This window comes from Bos javanicus, chromosome 3 (genome assembly GCF_032452875.1).
Source record: "Bos javanicus breed banteng chromosome 3, ARS-OSU_banteng_1.0, whole genome shotgun sequence".
NCBI classification, from domain to species: domain Eukaryota; kingdom Metazoa; phylum Chordata; class Mammalia; order Artiodactyla; family Bovidae; genus Bos; species Bos javanicus.
The window spans coordinates 44,665,851-44,693,431 of NC_083870.1; the positions used below are offsets into that span (position 1 = coordinate 44,665,851).

General features: G+C 39.7%; 1 protein-coding gene across 4 annotated transcripts in view; it reads left to right on the forward strand.

Annotated features, from left to right (window-relative positions):
* PLPPR5 (phospholipid phosphatase related 5) overlaps positions 1-27,581 on the forward strand; it is a 135,950-nt gene that overhangs the window by 95,857 nt on the left and 12,512 nt on the right. For 2 of the 4 annotated variants that reach the window (XM_061411107.1, XM_061411109.1), the window contains exon 5: positions 5,004-5,123. The exons of 1 other annotated variant lie outside the window; for it this stretch is intronic. In XM_061411107.1, coding sequence (XP_061267091.1) covers positions 5,004-5,123 — 120 coding nt within the window. Of the gene's footprint in view, positions 1-5,003; positions 5,139-27,581 lie in introns of all 4 variants that reach the window. One more of the 4 variants, XM_061411108.1, reaches the window with a different exon arrangement.

Genomic DNA, 27,581 nt, shown 5'->3' on the forward strand with positions numbered 1-27,581 from the left:
GAAGTGGACAACAATCTATGATGATTTTCAAGTTTCTTATTTGGGCAACTAAGTAGAATATTTATTTCAAGCAGTGACTACAGCTCTGGCTTGCAATATCTTGGAGTGTTTTCAATTATTCTGCAGTGTGTGCAGATCACTAAGATGATTCCAAGATAAAATTAACACTAACCTACTCCAAGCCATTGTATGTCGGTTCAAGGCATTTGTGTCCCCTGTCACCCACATCCAATGTCTAGCATATGCCTTTGACTCACTCTCCTCCGTCATCCATCCCCACACCCAGTGATTCATCTAGTTGAAGCTCGTTTCCACTACAGAATCTTTCTCCCATGTGTTATTTCTTTGCTGTTCTGATCATCACTTCTTGATTGTAGAGATCTAACTGCTTACCTCTTCTATATCTATCGGTTCCTAGCTACCTTCTCACTTTAGACTCTCCTCCAAATGCCTTGCATGCTGCTTCATACACATGATAATATAATTCATTGCTAATAAAACAAACAGAAAACCAAGCTGCTTTCGTGCTGGATTAAATCAGACACTTCCATTGGGCTCCTGGGATCTTCCAGAATCTGGCTGCACTCTTCCTGGTCAAGTTTATGTTTCCCTTTTTTTTACAGTGGAAATCCCACACTTGGAATCCAGTCAGTTTTCTTCCTCTCTCACACACTCTGTCCAGCCTGCACATTGCCTCTGCTGGAATGCTCCTGTGTATATTTTAGAGAACAAAACAGGTGTGGGAGTCAGAAAAACCTAGATTGAATCCTGCTGTTGCCACTTTTTTTGCCAGTTTTCCTCAATGTGATATTGACCATCCCACGTAGCTCCTTATTATTCCTAAAGTGTGGCCTCCCCTGAACTGTATTTAAAGTGATTACCTCTCCCCCAGACTCCTTTCCTCATTTCCTATTCACTTTTCTCCACTGCACGATTTTGAGTTTTGTCTTTTGCTCTCAAACCCTCTAGAATGTAAACCACTTACAGAGATGGTGTTTGTTTTCATCACTGTATGTTCCCAGTGTTATATAGGAAGTTCTCAGGAGATATTTGATGAATGAATGAATGAACTGTTTTATTTATTTCCCAGAGCTCTTTTGAGGGTTAAGTGAAATCACATATGTAGTCAAGTCAATCAATTGCATGGTACAGAGAAGGCTATGGATACCATACTCTTCACCTTTGATGACTTTATTATTGTAGATTGATTCATATTATTTTATAAAAATGGACACCTCAAAGTACTTGCAAGAAAGATGGATATTACAGTGTCAGGCAGGATAATTCAAGTTTACTGACCAAAGCAAGAGCTTGTCAGGTTATCATGCATTTTCCTAATAGTAATAATAAAGAGTTATTTGAGTATTCTTTACTGCATTAACTCAATTAATCTTCACGCACGGTGAGACCCAATTATTATTGTCCTAGTTTTGCAGATAAAGCAGACAGATCTAGTTATATTAAATAATTTGCCTAGGCTCACAGAATTAGTAAATAAAAGAGCCCAGGATTAAGCCCCAGGCCTGGTTGACCCCAAAGCCCATGAACATAACCCCATACAGCAGAGATGTTTTATTTGCCACAAGGAAGAGGCAAACTGATCACAAATGGATCAGATTAATTTATTATCACTACTGGAAAAAGAAAACAAAAATGTATATGTAATGGTGACTTATTACTAGTGTTATTTTTTGGAAGAGAGAGTAGAATTATACTCATGGAAACCACTAATGTAAAAATAGAATGTTTCTAAAGAAAGTCACTTTCAATTATATAGGAACATCAGAAAATTTGAGAATTTTTATCCTGGATTCATGCTTATTTATTAATCTGTTCATTCACCTGGCACTGAGAATAGAATAGTGATCAGAAAAAGAAGCATGTCTGCTTCCATGGAGATGATAACCTTGGAAGAGAATCACGTCAACCAGAATGCTATGCTTGCAGATATATAATTTCATATAGAGATAGGTATTTCAGAGAAAAGAATCATAGGTCCCTGCCAGCAAATAAAAACAGCCTGGGATCAAGGAAGACTAATAAGGCGGTGATGCAGAGATGAGATATCACAGATGAATGAGATATGATGCCCAAAGACAGTGGAGATGAGTATTCCAAACAAAAGGAAGTGAAAGGAAACAGAAGGTGTTTGCAAAATAGAGAAAGAAGGCTGAAAGGTGGACCTGAGTTTACATTTTGAGAGGAATGAGAAGCCAAGCCACAAAATAGTTTTAAGGAGGTCGACATGATAAAATTTGCATTTTGGAAAGACCATTCTCACTTCTTTGTAGAGAGGGATTGGAGGGAGTCAAGATTGGATTTAGTCTTGAGAAAGCCATGCAGGAATTCAGGCAAGTAATGATGATTGCTTAGTCTTTGGAGTTGGTGTTCGAGATAGAGCAAGGCAGATATAAGAAATCAAAATCTTTAGGAGGAAGAATTGAACAAATTGAATGACTGGTTGAGTACAAGAGGTGTTCAAGCTTTCAGCCACATGCAACTGCATTTGGGGATGAGGGGGAATTACCTTTCCCTGAGAGGATCCAGAAAAGGATCAAGGTTTGGAGTAGGGTCAGAAGATGGGCACATCTTGGGTTTTATTTTGAACGTTTGTTGAATTTTTCATACCTTTGACAACCAAAGAAATGGAACTGACCTTGCTGATCTGTCACAACCTCTTCACTTTCAAATTGAGAAAACTGAGACCCAGAGGACTGTCCAAGAACAGAACATGCAGACTCAGCCTCAAAAACCATGTTTACTGCTATTTCCTATGAGCATTTTTCTAATAGGAAGTCAATTTCATATTTGTGAATGTTACCAGACAAGACTTACTAAATATTTGAATATGATTCTAAGAAAGGTATGATAATTTCCTTCCTTATAATTTAAATAATAACAGTAATGAAGAGTAATCATTATGTTAATAGATGCTTTAATGAATATCTGCTATGTGTTAGGCATTTAAATATTTCACATGTGAATTCTTAGCTGCTTCAGTGGTGTTGTCCTGACCCTCAATTAAGGCAAAGAGATAACTGGTAATATCTTTCAGAGTTTTCTGAACCAAAATTAGTATAAAAAGCAATTATACTAATTTCAGTAGCCACTGTTAAATCTGTTCTTCATCTAATGACTTCCATTTGTCTGTGTATATAGTTATTTCAGCAAATTTTAATTCAGAAGAATTTGTAGCAGTTTTTTTTCACCTGCTGATTTTCCATAAATTTATATAATATTAATGGTGCTTCCCAGGTGGCCATAGTGGTAAAGAACCCACTTGCTAATTTAGAAGGCATAAGAGACGAGGGTTTGATCCCTGGATTGGAAAGATCCCCTGGAGGAGGGCATGGCAGCCAACCCAAGTATTCTTGCCTAGAGAATCCCATGGACAGATGAGCCTAGTAGGCTACAGTCCATAGGGTCACAAAGAGTTGGACATAACTGAAGTGACTTAGCATGCATAATATTAATGCAAAGAAAATGTGTGTGTATGTATATTTCATGAAATGGGTATGAAACTGCTGTTTGTTATATTGTTGTTGGCTCAAATTCTTGATTATATCCTTTGCTGCTTCCACACCAAAATGGCAGAGCTGAATACTTGCTGCAGAGATTGTATACCCGCAAAGCCAAAAATATGTCCTATCTACTCATTACAGACAAAATTTGCTGACCTCTACTTTAGGTCAGTTACTGTCTATTAGTCCTTTGCAGGCTCATCATTTGATAGAATGTTTATCAGGTACCCATTTCCAAATCTTTGCCATGACTTTACTCTAAAGATCTTGATGGTAGTGATGAAATTGAGTATTAAGTTATTAGGCTTTGATCTGTGCTTCTGATCTGTAATTATTCAAAGAATTGAAAGGTAATAAGTATATATCCATTTGCAAGGAAATTTTTTCTGAGATAAAGTTTAATAGTGTGTGTTATTTTGCAGATTTCAAAATTTAATTTAAAAGCTGGAAAACAATCAAGATGTATTGACCTTTGAAAATATTCAATAATGAGCCCTACACTTTCCAGTGTGATCTGTGGAAAATATACAATGTAAACCTGTGATAGTATATTAAGCATTTATTTATTAAATGAATGTTAAGTTATAAACTAGCTACAAGTAAATTCTGTATTTCAGTTTGATAATAGAATATAAAACTCAGAAAAAGAAGGCTCAAGAATATCTTACCTACTAGTTCAGTATAAGCAATATAAGCAACTAATTTTCCTGTATTATTTAAATCACTAATTCTTGAAATTTGATCCATCTACATCAGAAGCTTTAGAAATGCCTTTTAAAAGTGGCAACTCCTAAACCTTATCCTTCTATCTACGAAAGCAGAATTTTTAGGAGACGGCTTAGGAACGTCTTTTTTTTTTTAAGTACCAGAACTTTATTTTCATGTACAGTAGAATATGAGAAATTCTGGTTTAGTATGGGATATAATCAATTGAAACAAGGGTCAGTTTGCTTTGTGTAAAAGGTCTTCTATTTTAGTGGTAGCCACGGTAAGCTGTTGTTGAAATGCCAAATATATATGGGATGCGATAATAGACAATAAACTAGGGTTAATGATGCTACTAAATTAGAAAGTGCCAATCATAGTAGGTGTATTATGAATGTAATGATCTTGAAGCAATGGGGTATAATTAGCATTTAAATTAAGTTGTAGGTTAGCCACATTAAGGAAAGGTTAGCTTGCTATGAATTTTTATAAGGTTATGGTGTTATTTTTATCAGTTTGAGCATTGACTATAACCTAATTTAATGAAAATTTTGGAATAATAGCATTGTCATTATTAACTGAGCTACATATTAATTGATGAATACTCTTGAACACACTTGCACTGGACTACAAGATAAATTTGAATGTAAAGTTATAGACATGTAGTATTTAAGTCATGCCAATACTTTATTACTGTGATTAATCAGGCTGCTCACAAAGATCATGTTTATAGGGAGCATGGCTATGTTTTAATTGTATTTTTTCCTGAAATTGTAGGTTGTATGTGTGGTAAATAATTTCAAAGGAAGACAACCAGAAAATGAGCATACACACACGGATAGCCTGGCACAGCTGCCAATGATAAGCATTCCTCGAGTAGAAAGTCCTTTGGAAAAGGTAACATCTGTACAGGTGATTCATAATTTAAATTCTAAAGTGCGATTGTTCTCTAGAGCAAATGAATAATTATTCTTGAGAGTTCTTTCACATTTTTTATTAGCTAAAATAAGCTCAGAGTCTAATGTGGTATTTAGCAAGAACTTAATCACTGAAGAGAACATCTTTGAAAAATGCGTATCACATAGAAAACATTTCTTGGAACCTCTCAGGCTTAAAAGTTGAGTCTGTACATGGACTGTGCTGTAATTTGCCATAGCTTTAAGATAAGGAACGTTATACAGTGGTCCCACACATGGGCAAAATATGTTTTACTTGAGAATGTATACATTTTTAATAATACATATTCCATTTCTTCCATGCTTCATTTATATGAAAATCTGTGTAGTGTAACTGGCACATACTCAGGACTCAATAAATATTGCTAAATCTCAGTGTGTAAAGTTCTGGCCTCAGGGAAACACCAGTGTGCTTTCCTGATCAGGGAGGCCCTGAGGATCAGGCTGGGCTTAAGGGAACGTGATGAGGTAGCACTTTGAGTAGCAGGTCAAGGCCTCATGGAACATAGCAATGAACAGAAAAGCCAGGTTATAATAACTTTTCTTGAGACTTCTGTGAGCTAGATAGATTAATATTTCTTAAGCGATGATGCATTCATGCATGTATGTAACTGGTTAAATGACTGCTCATTTAGTGACAGAGGGTTACTAATGGCTTCTCAGCCCTGTCCACATCCAGATTTTGATCAACATCTTAGATGAAGTTATTAATAGATGCTAATTTGGGGTTTAGATGGTATGAATCTGTGGAGGGGTCATATAGGATACATGCTCAGTCATGTCTGACTCTTTGCAACCCCATGAACTGCAGTCCATGGGATTATCCTGGCAAGAATACAGAGGTGGGTTGCCATTTCCTACTCCAGAGGATCTTCCTTACCCAGGGATCGAACCCACGTCTCCTGCAGCTCCTACATTGACAGGTGGAGCCTTTACCACTGAGTCATTCACCTGGGAAGCCCCAGGTGAATCTGTGAGGGATAATTGATACATTGGATGAAATATTAAAAATTCTTGGAAGAATTTTTAATAATAATGTACAAATAACAATTAACTAGAAATAAATGAAGCATTTCATATTTGGACTTTAAAAAGTTCCTGTAGGGCAGGGTATGTCTAGGTTAACTGCACAAATGCAAAACGCTCAGAGGGTTTAAGAGTCTACCATTCCGCATGGGTCAACAACATGATATGACTGCCAGAAGTTAATATAGTTTTAAGTCCCACTTAGGGAAAATGATATCCTGAATGAGGGATTGATGGTTTGCTTTCTCAGGTAAACTTGGTATACTGTGTACTACCCTTGGTGACATGGTTATCAGATGAACTTTGATTAAAACATAAAAGTTGACAGTAAATTTTTTTTAAGTGAGTAAATAGATGTGTCTAAGATGCTGAGTAGAGTCAAAGTCATGAATTATGAGACTGGAAGGAACAAAAATATTGTTTAAAAAATAATAAGTTTATAGGAAAAGGAAACTCAAGAAAGAAGCAATAGCTTCCCATAAATATCTGAAGGACTGTTGTATGACAGAGGGATGCAATTTGTTTTATGGGATCTCAGAGATCACATTTCAGATCAGATCAGATCAGTCGCTCAGTTGTGTCCGACTCTTTGCGACCCCATGAATCACAGCACGCCAGGCTTCCCTGTCCATCACCAACTCCCAGAGTTCACTGAGATTCACGTCCATCGAGTCAATGATGCCATCCAGCCATCTCATCCTATGTCGTCCCCTTCTCCTCCTGCCCCCAATCCCTCCCAGCATCAGAGTCTTTTCCAATGAGTCAACTCTTCGCTTGAGGTGGCCAAAGTACTGGAGTTTCAGCTTTAGCATCATTCCTTCCAAAGAAATCCCAGGGCTGATCTCCTTCAGAATGGACTGGTTGGATCTCCTTGCAGTCCAAGGGACTCTCAAGAGTCTTCTCCAACACCACAGTTCAAAAGCATCAATTCTTCGGCGCTCAGCCTTCTTCACAGTCCAACTCTCACATCCATACATGACCACAGGAAAAACCATAGCCTTGACTAGACGGACCTTTGTTGGCAAAGTAATGTCTCTGCTTTTTAATGTACTGTCTAGGTTGGTCATAACTTTCCTTCCAAGGAGCAAGCGTCTTTTAATTTCATGACTGCAGTCACCATCTATAGTGATTTTGGAGCCCCCCAAAATAAAATCTGACACTGTTTCCACTATTTCTCCATCTATTTCCCATGCAGTGGTGGGACCGGATGCCATGATCTTCGTTTTCTGAATGTTAAGCTTTAAGCCAACTTTTTCGCTCTCCACTTTCACTTTCATCAAGAGGCTTTTGAGTTCCTCTTCACTTTCTGCCATAAGTGTGGTGTCATCTGCTATCTGAGGTTATTGATATTTCTCCTGGCAATCTTGATTCCAGTTTGTGTTTCTTCCAGTCCAGCGTTTCTCATGATGTACTCTGCATAGAAGTTAAATAAACAGGATGACAATATACAGCCTTGACGAAATCCTTTTCCTATTTGGAACCAGTCTGTTGTTCCATGTCCAGTTCTAACTGTTGCTTCCTGACCTGCATATGGGTTTCTCAAGAGGCAGGTCAGGTGGTCTGGTATTCCCATCTCTTGAAGAATTGTCCACAGTTTATTGTGATCCACACAGTCAAAAGCTTTGGCGTAGTCAGTAAAGCAGAAATAGATGTTTTTCTGGAACTCTCTTGCTTTTTCGATGATCCAGCAGATGTTGGCAATTTGATATCTGGTTTCTCTGCCTTTTCTAAAACCAGCTTGAACATCAGGAAGTTCACAGTTCACATATTGTTGAAGCCTGGCTTGGAGAATTTTGAGCATTACTTTACTAACGTGTGAGATGAGTGCAATTGTGCGGTAGTTTGAGCATTCTTTGGCATTGCCTTTCTTTGGGATTGGAATGAAAACTGAACTTTTCCAGTCCTGTGGCCACTGCTGAGTTTTCCAAATTTGCTGGCATATTGAGTGCAATACTTCCACAGCATCATCTTTCAGGATTTGGAATAGCTCAACTGGAATTCCATCACCTCCACTAGCTTTGTTTGTAGTGATGCTTTCTAAGGCCCACTTGACTTCACATTCCAGGATGTCTGGCTCTAGGTCAGTGATCACACCATCGTGATTATCTGGGTCCTGAAGATCTTTTTTGTACAGTTCTTCTGTGTATTCTTGCCATCTCTTCTTAACATCTTCTGCTTCTGTTAGGTCCATACCATTTCTGTCCTTTATTGAGCTCATCTTTGCATGAAATGTTCATTTGGTATCTCTGATTTTCTTGAAGAGATCCCTAGTCTTTCCCATTCTGTTGTTTTCCTCTATTTCTTTGCGTTGATCGCTGAAGAAGGCTTTCTTATCTCTTCTTGCTATTCTTTGGAACTCTGTATTCAGATGTTTATATCTTTCCCTTTCTCCTTTGCTTTTTGCTTCTCTTCTTTTCACAGCTATTTGTAAGGCCTCCTCAGACAGCCATTTTGCTTTTTTGCATTTCTTTTCTATGGGAATGGTCTTCATCCCTGTCTCCTGTACAATGTCACGAACCTCATTCCATAGTTCATCAGGCACTCTATCTATCAGATCTAGGCCCTTAAATCTATTTCTCACTTCCACTGTATAGTCATAAGGGATTTGATTTAGGTCATACCTGAATGGTCTAGTGGTTTTCCCTACTTTCTTCAATTTCCGTCTAAATTTGGCAATAAGGAGTTCATGATCTGAGCCACAGTCAGATCCTGGTCTTGTTTTTGCTGACTGTATAGAGCTTCACCATCTTTGGCTGCAAAGAATGTAATCAATCTGATTTTGGTGTTGACCATCTGGTGATGTCAATGTATAGAGTCTTCTCTTGTGTTGTTGGAAGAGGGTGTTTGTTATGACCAGTGCATTTTCTTGGCAAAACTCTATTAGTCTTTGCCCTGCTTCATTCCATATTCCAAGGCCAAATTTGCCTGTTACCCTAGGTGTTTCTTGACTTCCTACTTTTGCATTCCAGTCCTCTATAATGAAAAGGACATCTTTTTTGGGTGTTAGTTCTGAAAGGTCTTGTAGGTCTTCATAGAACCATTCAACTTCAGCTTCTTCAGCATTACTGGTTGGGGCATAGACTTGGATTACTGTGATATTGAATGGTTTGCCTTGGAAATGAACAGATATCGTTCTGTCGTTTTTGAGATTGCATCCAAGTACTTCATTTCAGACTCTTTTGTTGACCATGATGGTTACTCCATTTCTTCTGAGGGATTCCTGCCCGCAGTAGTAGATATAATGGTCATCTGAGTTAAATTCACCCATTCTAGTCCATTTCAGTTTGCTGATTCCTAGAATGTCGACATTCACTCTTGCCATCTCTTGTTTGACCACTTCCAATTTGCCTTGATTCATGGACCTGACATTTCAGGTTCCTGTGCAATATTGCTCTTTACAGCATCGGACCTTGCTTCTATCACCAGTCACATCCAGAACTGGGTATTCTTTTTGCTTTGGCTCCATGCCTTCATTCTTTCTGGAGTTATTTCTCCACTGATCTCCAGTAGCATATTGGGCACCTACTGATCTGGGGAGTTTCTCTTTCAGTATCCTATCATTTTGCCTTTTCATACTGTTCATGGGGTTCTCAAGGCAAGAATACTGAAGTGGTTTGCCATTCCCTTCTCCAGTGACCACATTCTGTCAAATCTCTCCACCATGACCTGCCCGTCTTGGGTTGCCCCATGGGCATGGCTTAGTTTCATTGAGTTAGACAAGGCTGTGGTCCTGGTGTGATTAGATTGACTAGTTTTCTGTGAGTATGGTTTCAGTGTGTTTGCCCTCTGATGCCCTCTTACAACACCTACTGTCTTACTTGGGTTTCTCTTACCTTGGGCGTGGGGTATCTCTTCATGGCTGCTCCAGAAAAGCGCAGCCATTGCTCCTTACCTTGGACCGAGGGATATCTCCTCACCACCGCCCTTCCTGACCTTCAATATGGGATAGCTCCTCTAGGCCCTCCTGCGCCCGCGCAGCCAGGGCTCCTTGGACGTGGGGTTGGTCCTCCCAGCCACCACCCCTGGCCTCTTTCCTGCGGTTGCTTCTCCCCGCCGCCGCCCCTGCCCTTGGCCTCAGGCTTAGGGGCGTGGGTTGCTCCTCCCGAGCGCCGCCCCTGGCCTCGGGCTTAGGGGCGTGGGGTATCTCCTCTCGGCCGCCCCCCCTGAGGATGAAAGAAAAGGAAGTGTAGGAAGATAAATAATGTCTAGAAGTTAGTTAATAACTTTTCCACCTTAAAAGCAATGAAATTTCTTTTTACTATAGGGATTCAAGAATAGCTAAATAAGCACTTATCCATGATACTGTGGAAGGATTTTAAGCATTTAAATGATAGAGACACTAGATGATGATAATGGTGATGATGACAATAAAAAGAACAATGACCATTTAGTGGTCATGCACAATGTGCCAAATGCTATACTAATTGCTTCCACAAAACCACTTCTGTGCTCTACAAAGTATAATTTTGTTCTTTGCAACAGTTTTTAAAGCTGAGTATCCCTTGTGGCTCAGTGGTAAAGAATCTGCCTTCAAGGTAGTAGATCCAGGTTCAATCCCTGGGTTGGGAAAGTACTCTGGAGAAGGGAATGGCTACCCACTCTAGTATTCTTGCCTGGAGAATTCCATGGAAAGAGTTCCATGCAAAGAGGTAGCCCGGACATGACTGAGCAACTAACACTTTCACTTTCATCATTATAGTGGCAAAGACTGCTAATAGATGATCAGTATTCCTTCTCCTCTTCTTCCTTTCAATAACTGAGTTTCTCACTCCAGTTTTAACTACACTCATGGTTGTCCATCTGTAGTCTTTATTCCCCAGCTTGCCCTGCAGTTAGGTGTGACCTAGTAACCAAGTTTAGACCCATGCAGTGTAAGCAGAAGGGTAGGTGCCACAACCTCTGGGTCATCTCTTTGAAAACTCTTGTGCTGGACAGTCTGTACTCCTTATCACCAAATGGAAAGATAAGTGACTGGAATAATATTTTATTTTTGAAGATGACCAATCCTCCTGGACAACCTGGGTTCTGGATGAGCTCATGGAGCAGTCCATATACATACCCTAGGTGGTTCTGAAAAAGAAATCAACTCCTTCTCTAAGTCATTGATTATTTTTTTAAATTTTTATTTATTTTTTAATATAAATTTATTTATTTTAAATGGAGGTTAATTACTTTACAATATTGTATTGGTTTTGCCATACATCAACATGAATCCACCACAGGTATACACGTGTTCCCCATCCCGAACCCCCTCCCTCCTCCCTCCCTGTACCATCCCTCTGGGTCATCCCAGTACACCAGCCCCAAGCATCCAGTATCATGCATCAAACTTGGACTGGTGATTCATTTCATATATGATATTATACATGTTTCAATGCCATTCTCACAAATCATCCCACCCTCTCCCTCTCCCACAGAGTCCAAAAGAGTGTTCTATACATCAGTGTCTCTTTTGCTGTCTCGCATACAGGGTTATCATTGGCGTGGTTTAGCTGATGCCCTCTTACAATAAATGTCCTCATTATACAGTGAAGAAAAGCTCCCAAGTAGTTATGTGTGTGCTGTTTAGTCATGTCTGATTCTTTGCAACCCAATGGACTATAGCCCACCAGGCTCCTCAGTCCATGGAATTTTCCAGGAAGAAAACTGTCATGGGTTATCACTTCCTTCTCCAGGAGATCTTTTTGCACATGGATTCTACCATTGTACCACCTGGGAAACTCAAGTAGTTAAGCAGATTGCAAATGTCCATGTCATTGGTAAACAGCAAAGAAAAATTATACAGGATAGTGATTCAAGATATATACCTATGTAATAAAATATATACATACATGCATGCTAGTTGCTTCAGTTGTGTCCAACTCTTTGTGACCCCATGGACTGTAGCCTGCAGGGCTCCTCTGTTGGTGAGATTCTCCAAGCAACAATACTGGAGTGGGTTGCCATGCCCTACTCCAGGGGATCTTCCCTACCCAGGGATCAAATCCTCTTTTCTTATGTCTCCTGAATTGGCAGGCAGGTTCTTTACCAGTAGCACCACCTGATAAGCCCCAATAAAATATATATCTAAGTGAAGATTTTTAAAGAGATGAGAATACCAGACCACCTGACCTGCCTCCTGAGAAATCTGTATGCAGGTCAAGAAGTAACAGTTAGAACAGGACATGGAACAACAGACTGGTTCCAAATTGGGAAAGGAATACATCAAGGCTGTATATTGTCGCCTTGCATATTTAACTTATATGCAGAGTACATCATGAGAAATGCTGGATTGGGTGAAGCACAAGTTGGATTCAAGATTGCCAGAAGAAATATTAATAACCTCAGATATGCAGATGACACCACCATTATGACAGAAAGTGAAGAGGAACTAAAGAGCCTCATGATAAAAGTGAAAGAGGAGAGTGAAAATGCTGGCTTTAAACTCAATATTCAAAAAACTAAGACCATGGCATCTGGTCCCATCACTTCATGGTAAATAGGGAAACAATAGAAACAGTGACAGACTTCATTTTCTTGGGCTCCAAAATCACTGCAGATGGTGACTGCAGCCATGAAATTAAAAGACACTTACTCCTTGGAAGAAAGATATGACAACCCTAGACAGCATATTAGAAAGCAGAGACATTACTTTACTGACAGAACTCCATACAGTCAAAGCTATGGTTTTTCCAGTAGTCATATATGGATTTGAAAGTTGGACTATAAAGAAAGCTGAGCGCCAAAGAGTTGATGCTTTTGAACTGTGTTGTTGGAGAAGACTCATGAGAGTCCCTTGGACTGCAAGGAGATCCAACCAGTCCATCCTAAAGGAAATCAGTCCTGAATATTCATTGGAAGGACTGATGTTGAAGCTGAAACTCCAGTACTTTGGCCACCTGATGCAAAGAACTGACTCATTGGAAAATACCCTGATGGTGGGAATTGGAAAGATTGAAGGCAGGAGGAGAAGAGGATAACAGAGGATGAGATGGTTGGATGGCACCACTGACTTGATGGACTTGAGTTTGGGCAAGCTCCAGGAGTTGGTGATGGACAGGGAAGCCTGATGTGCTGCAGTCCACAGGGTCGCAAAGAGTCTGACATGACTGAGCGACTAAACTGAACTGAAGTGAATAATACATATAAAATTAGATCTTGTTGAACTTTAAATACAAAAAGCAGTAGCAATTAGGTGGAGATCTTAAATATACTTTGAAGAAAATTGTCAGGGTAAAAATTAGGTATTTTAAGCACCTCTCAATATATTAACTTGAACAGTAATCTCAGTCTTCTACTTTTTTACATTTATTTGCAAAATGTTTCTTTAGAGGTCTGCTAGCCTTGCCAAATATCTTATATACCATTACATCATTATGTGTATTAAATGATGAAAATATTTCTGTTCTTGATTTTATGCAAATTCATTTTTATTTACAGTGACTTTTAGGATACTAGATGATGAAAGCAAAAATATTCTATTAGAATCTATTGATTGCAAGAGATCAGTGTTTATTCTTTAACATTTTTGTTTATGATACATCCGTGTGCTTTATCTTCAATCTGATAGTTAGGCAATAAAGATGATTGGAATCTAATTTGATTCTCCCTCTACACACCTAGAGCATTGGCACTCGCCCCATTGAGCTCCGCCTTCCCTCTCCACTCTCTCCATCCCTGTTTCCAGGCAGAACCCTGTCTGCACTCACACAGGAAAATCCAGAATCTTGGGCTTCCCCTTGGAGCTCTACTGCTGAGAGGATATGTATTTCTGCTCATCAGCCAGAAAGGAAGGAAGGCCATCACTTCAGAGAAGCCCAGAGTAGCTTTCTCTTCCTTCTTTAATAAGGAATATTTGGAGTAAATGCATTGCTTTTCATCATAGATCACAATGGGAAACAAGTGAATGCAAAAACCCTCCCTAGTAGTTTGATCTTTATAATTGACAGTTGGGAAGTGACATTAGCTCCTTAAGCTGGCCCTCTGAGGAGAGAAAGGGGGCCTCGTGTTAAAGTTGGGTGGCAGTTGTGGCCTATTGTTTTAGCATGGTTATGCCAAGCTGTCATTTTCTGGTTGTCGGTTTTGTGTAGAGCAGACAATGGGTTTCTTTTAGAAGTTATGTCCTTATATAACTTCTTATAGTCAAAGTACACATTTGATAAACTGTAAGCTACAGAATAATTACAGCATGCAAGTGTTCTTGCTTATGAAATGCCAACAATTTATCCCTTAATTATAGGGAGTTCGTCATATAGTTAATTACCATAGTTTGAGGGAAAGTCATGATTTTTCTGAAGACTAAGTAAGTCTGAACATTCATTACATTTGGTTTTATGAAAAGAATTAATCATCTGTGGAAACCAGCCCATCATATCTCAATGTTCACTAAACATTGAAGTTACCAGTAACTTTACTTACAGCTGTTTGTAATATCAAATCAGGAGAGTTCTAAATGTTTATCTGTAGTGAATTATTAAATCCATTGGGCTACATTCCTACAGTAGGATCCAGAACATTTTAGTGTGGTGTTTCTGTTTACAGTTTCTAGCGGTAGAATGGCTGGCAGTTTGGGGTACTTTGGATCTTGGGCTCTGTGACTCAGTTTTCTCCTGCATAGAATGATTCATAGAATGAGAGCCATAAGAGTTCAGTAACATAATAAGCAAGCACTTAGAACAGCCTGGCACCTCTGAAGCCTTTAATCATTACCAATTATTATTACTATTCAACAGCTGAAATGGATGAGGTAAATCAAGATGTGGAAAGTTTTCTGACATATTGTAGAATGTGTTTTTTTAAGTTGATGTGTATAAAATGTGTCTATATATGATGAAGCCAGTTATGCAAAATACCAAAGATATTTCTCTCTGCTGCTGCTCTGCTAAGTCGCTTCAGTCGTGTCCGACTCTGTGCGACCCCATGATGGCAGCCCACCAGGCTCCCCTGTCCCTGGGATTCTCCAGGCAAGAATACTGGAGTAGGTTGCCATTTCCTTCTTCAGTGCAGGAAAGTGAAAAGTGAAAAGTGAAAGTGAAGTCACTCAGTCATGTCCGACTCTTCCCGACCCCATGGACCGCAGCCCACCAGGCTCCTCCGTCCATGGGATTGTCCAGGCAAGAGTACTGGAGCGGGTGCCATCGCCTTCTCCACCTGTTTCTCTCTAGTAGGAAACAAAAAGATCATGTAGATGAGAGAGAGAGGTGGGAAGGTTGCCTATAGACACTAATCTGAGAGCCACTGACATTGTGGACCTGATTGTTGCTCGCTGTTCCTCCTTTTCCTCCCTTCTTCCCTTTCTCCCTTCTTTCATTCCTTCCTTCCTTTCTTTCTTCCTTTTCTCTCTTTCTCTTTTCTTCTTATGATGAGGTTATAGTCATGAAAAATTGTGTAACTAAAATACTTACAATGTTTTAAAATTAGTCTTCTTCAGCTGCTCTTTAAGAAGGTCCTGGTTATGCTTCTTTGTATTAACTATCAATATGTTCTAATTGACCAAAGTCCCTTGGAAAAATTCCCCCAGAATTATTTAAATTCCTGTGCCCCTTCCTTATGACTCACACAAGCCTTTTGAGAGCATTCAGTGTACTTTTCTCAGCCAAATTGGGCACGGAGACCTTGGTTGTAGTGCACATGTCTTTATGCCTCATGCCAGGGTCCAGCTGCCCTTGGCACACCTCTCTTTCGGGTCCTGTCTGTCCTGGGGCCCTTATACAAGCTGTGTGCAGGTGCCTCTCATGTTCAGGACCCACACGTCCCACCAACTGAAGGTCCCAGGGAGCCAACATTTTTCTTCAGTCACACCACTTCTCCCTTTCCAGCTGATCCTTTTCTGGCTCCTGCCTTCAAGAGCTCATGCATCCAAAACAGAATCTTCAAGGGTGCTGGCTTTAGGAGGTTAGCAAAAATACAAAGGCACTATTAATTACTCTCAGGAGTCCAAAAAACAAAAGTCTGCCTCTCAGGGTATATGCCCAGTTGTGGGATTGCTGGGTCATATGGTAGTTCTAGTTTTAGTTTTTAAGAAACTTCCATAATTTAAAAAGACACATGTACCCTAATATTCATTGTGGCACTATTTATAGTAGCCAGGACATAGAAGCAACCTAAGTGTTCATCAATAGATGAATTGATAAAGAAGATGTTATACATACATACAATGGACTATTATTCAGCCATAAAAAGGAAGGAAATTGGGTCATCTGTAGAGATGTGGATGGACCTAGACTCTGTCATACAGAGTAAAGTAAGTCAGAAAGAGAAAAACAAATATCGTATATTAACGCATATATGTGGAATCTGAAAAAAATGGTACAGATGAACCTAGTTCCAGGGCAGGAATACAGATACAAACATAGAGGACTGACATGTGGACATGGGGGATGAAGGGGAGGATGGGATGAAATGGGAGATTGTTGTTGTTTAGTCACTAAGTCACGTCCAACAGTTTGCAACCCCATGGACTGTAGTGCGCCAGGTTTCCCTAGCCATCACTGTCTCCCAGAGTTTGCTCAAACTCGGGTTCATGGAGTCAGTGATGCTTTCCAACCATCTCATCCCCTTTTCCTGCCTTCAAGGAGATTAGGTTTGACATGAATACACTCAGTTCAGTTCAGTCGCTCAGTCGTGTCTGACTCTTTGCGACGCCTTGAATCGCAGCACGCCAGGCCTCCCTGTCCATCACCAACTCCCAGAGTTCACTCAGACTCATGTTCATCAAGTCAGCGATACCATCCAGCCATCTCATCCTCTGTCGTCCCCTTCTCCTCCTGCCCCCAATCCCTCCCAGCATCAGAGTCTTTTCCAATGAGTCAGCTCTTTGCATGAGGTGGCCAAAGTACTGGAGTTTCAGCTTTAGCATCAGTCCAAAGAACACCCAGGGCTGATCTCCTTCACAATGGGCTGGTTGGATCTCCTTGCAGTCCAAGGGACTCTCAAGAGTCTTCTCCAACACCACAGTTCAAAAGCATCAATTCTTCAGCGCTCAGCTTTCTTCACAGTCCAACTCTCACACCCATACATGACCACTGGAAAAACCATAGCCTTGACTAGACGGACCTTTGTTGGCAAAGTAATGTCTCTGCTTTTGAATATGCTATCTAGGTTGGTCATAACTTTCCTTCCAAGGAGTAAGCGTCTTTTAATTTCATGGCTGCAGTCACCATCTGCAGTGATTTTGGATACACTACCATGTGTAAAACAGCTAGTGGGAATCTGCTATAAAGCACAGGGAGCTCAACTTGGTGCTCTGTGATGACCTAGATGAGTGGGATGGGAAAGACGTTCAAGAGGGAAGGGATATACATAGATATAGATATAGATATAGGTATAGCTGGTTCACTCTGTTGTAGAGCAGAAACTAACACAACATTGTAAAGCAATTATACTTCAATATCAAAAGATTCTATCTCTCCTAGGAAATGAAGATGGAAACATTTACATATTCATTAGCTTTACTCTCCTATATTAGCAAGAGTAAAGTAGGAATTAATGTCTTAATAGCTGTGTCACTGAGAGCAAAAACTAGATAGAGTAAAATTTTAGGCATTTCTGCTAGATATAGTATGAATAGTTTCAGTTTGATGGATGTCACCAAAGGACAATTAAAATTTTTCTTTGCCAGTAAAGAAGTTGGATGTTGTAAAAGTGGCTAGCATCCTATATAATCCCAGTAATATCCTCCAGATTTCAAAGAGTGAGAACAAGAGATAGGAGCAACCTCTGAGAGAATGAGAAGTCTTATTTACCACATGATTCAGCACCATGAACCAACACCATATGAAACAGGGCTAGCAAATAGGCAAGTACACCCCAAAAGAAAGCCTTCAGACAAGAAGCTTTCCTCTGATCAGGCTTCTCATTAATAAGGGTCCATGCCAGATGAAGAAATCCCTTCCTGAACTGAATAAGTACTATAAAATGGGATGGAGAGTTATCTTCAGTCAAAAATATAAATAAGCTACATCCAAGGACTATATTATTCTCCTGTAGAAGAGATTAAGCTGAACAGAATAGCAGTCCTGACATTTCAGCAACCATAGCAATGAAACTGTAGAAATAAACTGACCTTCCTGAAAATGTCCATGGCCTCAGCTTCTTCTTCCACTCCACTCAGGCTGCCAAATCATCAACATGATGTTGTAAAACTATATTCTCCAGCTCTTCAGCTCAAGATCTAAGTGAAGGATCCCCTGACTATTCATGAAAACACTTAAAGGATCTTTGAATCTTCTCCCACTACATTTAGGAATATAAACTGAGCTAAATCTATTCTGATTCAGGCATAAATAATTAGAACAGTTCCTTAAATTCTTTAAGATGATTTTATGACACAGAAGGATTTTATGACACAGAAGAGACATTTTAAAGAGTCAGAATACATTTTTTTAGGAAAAAAAGATGAGCTCAAGATATTTAATTAAATTTATTATAGATAATATGTGTTTTCTACTGTCAATGAAATTAAAGAAAATATGTTTAATGAGAGATGAAAGATAGCTAGCACAAAGGTACAGTTAGGAAACTAATGTGAGAAAACAGTGTCATGGCAAGATTAAAACCAGTACTGTGTATGTGAGCTCAGTTGTGTCTGACTCTTTGTGACCCAATGGACTGTAGCCCACCAGGCTCATCTGTCTACGGAATTTTCCAGGCAAAAATACTGGAGCAGGTTGCCGTTTCCTACTCCAGGGGATCTTCCCAACCCAGGGATTGAGCCTGCCTCTCCTGCCTCCCCTCTGGCAGGTGGATTCTTTACCAGTGTGCCACCTGGAAAGTTCAAAATCACAAAGACAAAATCCACCATGGAGAAAGTAAAATCAGTTATGTTAAGGACAGGTTTCAGAATTCGCAGTAAAAGTACAGCAGAATAAAATTGATCCAAGTAAAGATAATAGATATGAAGGATATACCTCAGAATATAACAGGTGAATCACTTGTTATATGGATGTTGAAGAAGAGGACACTATTCAGATAAATACTATAAGGAAACTTTCCTTCCAGATAAATATCTGAATCTTTAGACTTGAAGGATTAACAAGATACCAGGTAAAATATACTAGAATTTAGATATTTCTTGGTAAAAAATTCAAATTTCAATACTGAAGAAAGAATTCTATAAATATTGTGGTAGCTGATATTATCGTTCCTAATTACTATCTACCCCCTTCCATAGGCAGAGTATCCTTTCTGCTTCAGTTTCTTTAGACTTGATCAATGACAAGTGGATGAACCTGACAGATAGCTCATCAACCAGAAACTTGTAGAGTCATCATAAGCTTTGCCCAGTCTTGTTGCTCATGATCCTTTCTTTCGGGGAAGGCCATGTTCCAGATATGGGCTGTTTCTGACGGCCTAGGTCACAGAATGGGAAGTCATGGGCAGCAGACCAATGCCCAACCTGTAGCTTGGAGCAGATCTACAGTACCTGAGCACCAATGTGTAGTATAAGAAAGAAACACACATTTGTTACTGGTAGCCAACTGAGCCTTTGAGGTTTTAATACAGTGTGCCTAGTGAGTGAAAACAAATACACACAAAACAAACACCCCACGCAAGACTAACAGCATGCTAGCTACAGACTTCTCCCTCGACAGCATGAGATGCCAGAATAGAATGAAGCAATGTCTTCTGAGTTTCCATGGAACAGTTTGTGACATACGAATTCTGTTCCCGCCCAAAAGGTCATTTAAGCATTAAGATAACCATAAAGCACCAGATATGTAAGAATTCCCGGGTGGTTCAGTTGTAAAGAATCCATCTGCAATGCAGGAGACACAGGTTCAACCCATGGGCCAGAAACATCCCCTGGAGAAGGGAATGGCTACCCACATCAGTATTCTTGCCTGGAAAATTCTATGGACAGAGGAGCCTAGCGGACTGCAGTCCATGGGGTTGCAAAGAGTCAGACACGACTAAGTACGCACACACATGGTAAATACAGTGACAGAAACAGGGCAAAATTAATAAATTCATTTAAACAGAAGATCTATTGCAAAATTAATTAATGCAGCAATGACAAAATGAGACAAATCTTAGATAATACCAATAAAATTGTGAAAGTGTGATGAGTTGTAGACTTTATAAAGGAGGGACTCAATATTAGTTTCATTCTTGCAATAACTAGAAAATTTAGGTTCAAGCATTTTTAAAAATAAACCTGTAAAATATAAATGACGTACTTGCTAGTGAGTTAATGTCTGTAATATATAAAACATACTAGTTGAAAAATAGGCAAAGTTCATAAATAGGCACACCATTAGAGATGAAATTCAAACCAAAAAGAAGTATAGGAAAAAGTATTCTTAGATTCATGAAGTCTTTTATGCAATACTGTGGGGTTGATTATTACCCTATAAGCAAGGACGAGCCAAGAAAGAGTATCAGGAAGGAAATGGCATGTTCAGAATGGAAAATAAATTGAAGGAGAGCAACACTGAAGCAGAACAAAACCAAAAAGAAACGAGTCTGTGAGAGACTGTTGTAAAAATCCAGACAAATGATAAAGATGATGTAGACTCTGCCTCAGTACAGCCTTGTCATGCCTTTTGACTGACCAGGCATCAGTTCAGTTGCCAGTTATGTCCAATTCTTTGTGACCCCATGAACTGCAGCACGCCAGACCTCCCTGTCCATCACCAACTCCCGGAGTTTACCCAAACTCATGTCAGGTGGTCTGGTATTCCCATCTCTTTCAGAATTTTCCACAGTTTATTGTGATCCACACAGTCAAAGGCTTTGGCATAGTCAATAAAGCAGAAATAGATGTTTTTCTGGAACTCTCTTGTTTTTTCAATGATCCAGCGGATGTTGGCAATTTGATCTCTGGTTCCTCTGCCCTTTCTAAAACCAGCTTGAACATCTGGAACTTCACAGTTCACGTATTGCTGAAGCCTGGCTTGGGGAATTTTGAACATTACTAGCATGTGAGATGAGTGCAGTTGTGTGGTAGTGAGCATTCTTTGGCATTGCCTTTCGTTGGGATTGGAATGAGAACTGACCTTTTCTAGTCCTGTGGCCATTGCTGAGTTTTTCAAATTTGATGGCAAATTGAGTGCAGCACTTTTGCAGCATCATCTTTTAGGATTTGAAATAGCTCAACTGGAATTCCATCACCTCCACTAGCTTTGCTCATAGTGATGCTTTCTAAGGCCCACTTGACTTCACATTCCAGGATGTCTGGCTCTAGGTCAGTGATCACACCATCATGATTATCTGAGTCTCGAAGATCTTTTTTGTATAGTTCTTCTGTGTATTCTTGCGGCCTCTTCTTAATATCTTCTGCTTCTGTAGGTCCACACCATTTCTGTCCTTTATTGAGCCTGTCTTTGCATGAATGTTCCCTTGATATCTCTAATTTTCTTGAAGAGATCTCTAGTCTTTCCCATTCTATTGTTTTCTTCTATTTCTTTGCACTGATTGCTGAGGAATGCTTTCTTATCTCTCCTTGCTATTCTTTGGAACTCTGCATTCAAGGGTATATCTTTCCTTTTCTCCTTTGCTTTTCACTTCTCTTCTTTTCACAGCTATTTGTAAGGCCTCCTCAGACAGATATTTCGCTTTTTTGCATTTCTTTTTCTTGGGGATGGTTCTGATCCCTGTCTACCATACAATGTCATGAACTTCTGTCCATAGTTTCATCAGTCACTCTTTCTATCAGATCTAGTCCCTTAAATCTCTTTCTCACTTCCACTGTATAATCATAAGGGATTTGATTTAGGTCATACCTGAATGGTCTAGTGGTTTTACCCACTTTTTTCAATGTAAGTCTGAATTTGGCAATAAGGAGTTCATGATCTGAACCACAGTCAGCTCCCTGTCTAGTTTTTGCTGACTGTATAGAGCTTCTCTATCTTTGGCTGCAAAGAATATAATCAGTCTCATTTCGGTGTTGACCATCTGGTGATGTCCATGTGTAGAGTCTTCTCTTGTGTTGTTGGAAGAGGGTGTTTGCTATGACCAGTGCGTTCTTTTGGCAAAACTGCATTAGCCTTTGTGCTAGTTTGGTGAAATGTATTTTGGGCAGGTGCTGATTCTGTTCAGAGGAGTTGTCTTACTCCATTCAGTCTGCTATAACAGAATACTATAGACGGGTCAGAGAAGGCAATGGCACCCCACTCCAGTACTCTTGCCTGGAAAATCCCATGGACAGAGGAGCCTGGTAGGCTGCAGTCCATGGGGTTGCTAACAGTCAGACATGACTGAGCCAGTTCACTTTCACTTTTCACTTTCATGCATTGGAGAAGGAAATGGCAACCTACTCCAGTGTTCTTGCCTGGAGAATCCCAGGGACTGCGGAGCCTGGTGGGCTGCCGTCTATGGGATCGCACAGAGTCGGACATGACTGAAATGACTTATAATAGACCGGTAGCTTATAAACAACAGAAGTTTGTTTCTCACAGTCCTGAAGGCTGGGATGTCTGAGGTCAAGGCACTGGCAGATTCAGTCTCTAATGAGGGCTCTCTTCCTGGTTCATAGATGGCCTTATCCCTGTGCCTTCTCACAGCAGCAGGGTTGAGGGAGTTCTGTAAGGTCCCTTTAATAAGAACAGTTATCCCATTCATAAAAGTCTCTGCCTTTAAGATCTAATCACCCCCTAAAACCCATTTCCTAGACTCATCATGTTGGGAATTAAGTTTCAACATAGGAATTTGGGGTTACAAAAGAATGCAGTCTATATGCAGGGGTTATCTAACCACACCAGTGATTTACAGTGAAAAAGGGCTATATGCTGTCCAGGGTGTCATTAGGAAAACTATTTCTCCATCCCACCCACCTTAGGAAACACGCCAGTCTTTCATCTGTGTCATTTTCCTGTCCTCCCTTCAAAGATTTCTCTTGAACAGAAAAATGATCAATGAAAAGAAATAGAGGAAAACAATAGAATAGGCAAGACTAGAAATCTCTTCAAGAAAATTAGAGATAACAAGGCAAATTTTCATGTAAAGATGGGCACAATAAAGGACAGACATGGTAGGGACCTAATAGAAGCAGAAGATATTAAGAAGAGGTGGCAAGAATACACAGAACGATACAAAAAAGATCTTCATGACCCAGATAATCATGACAGTGTAAACACTCACCTAGAGCTAGGCTTCCTGGAATGCGAAGTCAAGTTGGCCTTAGGAAGCATCACTACGAGCAAAGCTAGTGGAGGTGATGGAATTCCAGTTGAGCTATTTCAAATCCTGAAAGATGATGCTGTGAAAGTGCTGCACTCAATATGCCAGCAAATTTGAAAAACTCAGCAGTGGCCACAGGACTAGAAAAGGTCAGTTCTCATTCCAATCCCAACGAAAGGCAATGCCAAAGAAGGCTCAAACTACCACACAGTTGCACTCATCTCACACGCTAGCAAAATAATGCTCAAAATTCTCCAAGCCAGGCTTCAACAGTACGTGAACTCTGAACATCCAGATGTTCAAGTTGGATTTAGAAAAGGCAGAAGAACCAGAGATCAAATTGCCAACATCCACTGGATCATCAAAAAAGCAAAAGAGTTCCCTAAAAACATCTACTTCTGCTTTATTGACTATACCAAAGCCTTTGACTGTGTGGATCACAATAAACTGTGGAAAATTCTGAAAGAGATGGGAATACCAAACGACCTGACCTGCCTCCTGAGAAATCTGTATGCAGGTCAAGAAGCAACAGTTAGAACTGGACCTGGAATAACAGACTAGTTCCAAATTGGGAAAGGAGTATGTCAAGGCTGTATATTGTCACCGTGCTTATTTAACTTATATGCAGAGTACATCATGAGAAATGCTGGGCTGGATGAAGCACTGGCTGGAATCAAGATTGCCAGGAGAAATATCAATAACCTCAGATATGTAGATGACAACACCCTTATGACAGAAATCGAAGAAGAACTAAAGAGCCTCTTTATGAAAGTGAAAGTCAAAAGTTGGCTTTAAACTCAACATTCAGAAAACTCAGATCATGGCAGCTGGTCCCATCACTTCATGGCAGATAGATGGGGAAACAGTGGAACCAGTAACAGACTTTATTTTGGGGGGCTCCAAAATCACTGCAGATGGTGACTGCAGCCATGAAATTAAAAGACACTTGCTCCTTGGAAGAAAAGTTACGACCAACCTAGACAGCACATTAAAAAACAGAGACATTACTTTGCCAACAAAGGTCCATCTAGTCAAAGCTGTGGTTTTTCCAGTAGTCATGTATGGATGTGAGAGTTGGACTATGAAGAAAGCTGAGCACTGAAGAATTGATGCTTTTGAACTGTGGTGTTGGAGAAGACTCTTGAGAGTCCCTTGGACTGCAAGGAGATCCAACCAGTCCATCCTAAAGGAGATCAGTCCTGGGTTTTCACTGGAAGGACTGATGTTAAAGCTGAAATTCCAGTACTTTGGCCACCTGATACAAAGAACTGCCTCATTGGAAAAGACTCGGATCTGGGAAAGATTGAAGACGGGAGGAGAAGGGGACTACAGAGGATGAGATGGTTGGATCATATCACCCACTCAATGGACGTGAGTTGAGTAGACTCCAGGAGTTGGTAATGGACAGGGAGGCCTGTCATGCTGCAGTCCATGGGTCACAAACAGTTGGACATGACTGAGGACTGAACTGAACTGAACTGAACAGAAAAGGAGTTCCTTGTCTTCTTTCCTTCGAGGGATCCTCCTGGGTCAAGCTGCATTCATTCCGGCAGCAGAGCACTAGGTGCTTTTATTTTTATCCTCTCTCTTGCCCTCTGCTTGTTCTCCCTCTTAAGGCAGAAGGCTACCATTCAAATTTGCATAGGTAAGCACATTCAAATGATGTATGTTTATGCATCATCAGTTTTAACTGATGCCAAACAACAAAATCTAAAGAAGTGGACACTATATGGCAAGGGAACAAAAAATGTTTTAAATAAATATAAGGATGTATGGGATTTGATAGAAAATGAAGTATTTCCAGTAGATCCAAGAGCAATTGATATCTTTTTTTTTTTTTTTAGTTTTGTTAAGGCATGTATTAATAGGACAGGCTGCTATAGCCACTTACAGCTATTCTGAGATATCTCTGAGAATTCATTTAATGGATTGAGCCAGGTAGAGGAAATAAATGCTTTTTGAGAAAAAAATTTTCTCCATTATATATATATTTTTTAAGGTTTATGCGATCTAATCATTTAAACCAAAAGTGATCCCCTTTTGCCTACAACAGGAAAGGGAAAGTAATGCTAGAAAGAATTTACAAGATTGCAGATTACAGTTTTGTACATCAAAACAGGGACTTTTTACTAGCCTGTACTACCCAAGAAGCTTGTAGTGTGAAAGCACTCCCTTATCAACAGAAGCGTCACTGGAATGAAAGTGGTGAGCATTGATCACAACTCAAAAAATCTAGAAATGGCATAAGAAGTGTGTAATATTACAGATGGAAACTTCTGTGTTATGTTTAATTCTCATGGCAACTGTGCTTCCCAGGTGGCTCAGTGGTAAAGGATCCACCTGCCAATGCAGGAGACACAGGTTCAATCCCTGGGTCAGGAAAATCCCCTGGAGAAGGAAATGGCAACCCATTCCAGTATTCTTGCCTGGAGAACACCATGGACAGAGAAGTCTGGCGGGCTATAGTCCATGGAGTCACTGAGTCAGACACAACTTAGCAACTAAACAAAAATAATGGCAACTGTAATGGAAATTTATATGGATAAGAAAATTCTAAGGGAATTCATGGTGACCCAGAAAAGGCCATGCATTGACATTTACACTGATTGCTTTGCAGATTATAAAATCATAGAAATCAGAGTGAAGCCTGTGTTGAAATTTAGGCAGAGTTAGGGTGGGTGAAGGATGGAAAGACAGGCTTTTGCAGCTTGAGCTTGAGAGCTTCCCTGGTGACTCAATGATAATCTGCCTGCAATACAGGAGCAGCAGGAACGAGGGCTCCATCCCTGAGTCTGGAAGATCCCCTGGAGGAGGGCATGGCAACCCACTCCAGTATTCTTGCATGGCAAATCCCACGGACAGAGGAGCCTTGTGAGCTATAGTCCATATGGTTATAGAATCAGACATGACTGAAGTGACCTGGCACTCACACATGCAAGCATCTTCAGTTTGAAGCTTGGTTTGACTACATTATAGCTAGTCAAACTAGGTGGGATTACATGAATACTCCTCTCCTCATTTTCTGAAAAATTGATATAATAATCATTTCCTTATGGAGTGATTGATGGGATTAACAGATCACAAATGAACTTCTTGGCACATGGTAGGTGCTTAACATTAGTTCCCTCCTGTAACAATAATGCTTCCCTTAATAGGATTTTCATTGTGTTTCAGGAGCTAGATAGATAATAGATAGATAGAGATATAGAGATATATACCTATCCTTATAGATATATTTCATGGATTTAAACATTTATACAGATTGTCTATGTCATGCATAGCACATGTGGCAGAAAAGATTATACTATAAAATGTTGCATACATTAGTGTCACAGCAACAGCAAAACAATCCTGTGGTTTCCTGCCAAAACAAATATGATTATACATTACGGTGCTGTCTGTGATAAATTCCTTTGAGGTTTCAAAATGTTGTGCTTGAATAATGATGGCAATCTATTTGAGATTCAGTTGCTTTTCTGGAATGCAAATCTTTGTTTTACAGAGCTGCTGAACTGTAATGTAAATGTTATATAGGATCTTGTCAAAACAACTGTATTAGTGATCAGATATTGGAATAGTTAGTGGAACTAAATACCCTCATATTTTAGGGCTTTCTTCTCAATCTAAGGTTTGATTACTTATGAGAAATATTTGAAGTAAATCAGTGTTTGCATGCTGTACTCTGTTCTCACTTGTTTAATTTTGCTTAAAAAGGACAATTTTAAATGCAGGCTTAACAATTCCAACCAGGCATCAACATTTTAGTTTAAAAAAGTAATTATATACTGATATTACTTTGCCATATGTAATTTTTTTTCCTATTTGTGCTTCCATGTATCCATTATTTATTTCTCCACACTATGTATACCTGATAATACACTTCACAAAGAATAAAAGATAGATTTTTTTTCAATCTTACCTAACAGGCCTATTATAAAAACCTCTTTTCAGTAAATTACTTCTGAATATAAACAAGCTATCTCATCTCGTTTTACTAATAAATAGAGAGTTGATGACTACATTTTTAAATTGTATGATTTATGTAGTCATTAGTTAAGGAGAGAATAAAACCATGATGGATTAAAAAAAAAAAAATCCCTCTCAGTGCACACATCGTTAGTTACACATGGAAAACTGCTCCTACCCATTCATTCTCCTCTTCTCTCAGATCGGTTCCCTTTTGCTAGACGGTCCCTGGGACTCTATGGAGGGCTTCAAAGTCAATCCAGGGCACCATGGCTCTATGAACATTTTTGGAGGAGAAAAATGTAAAATT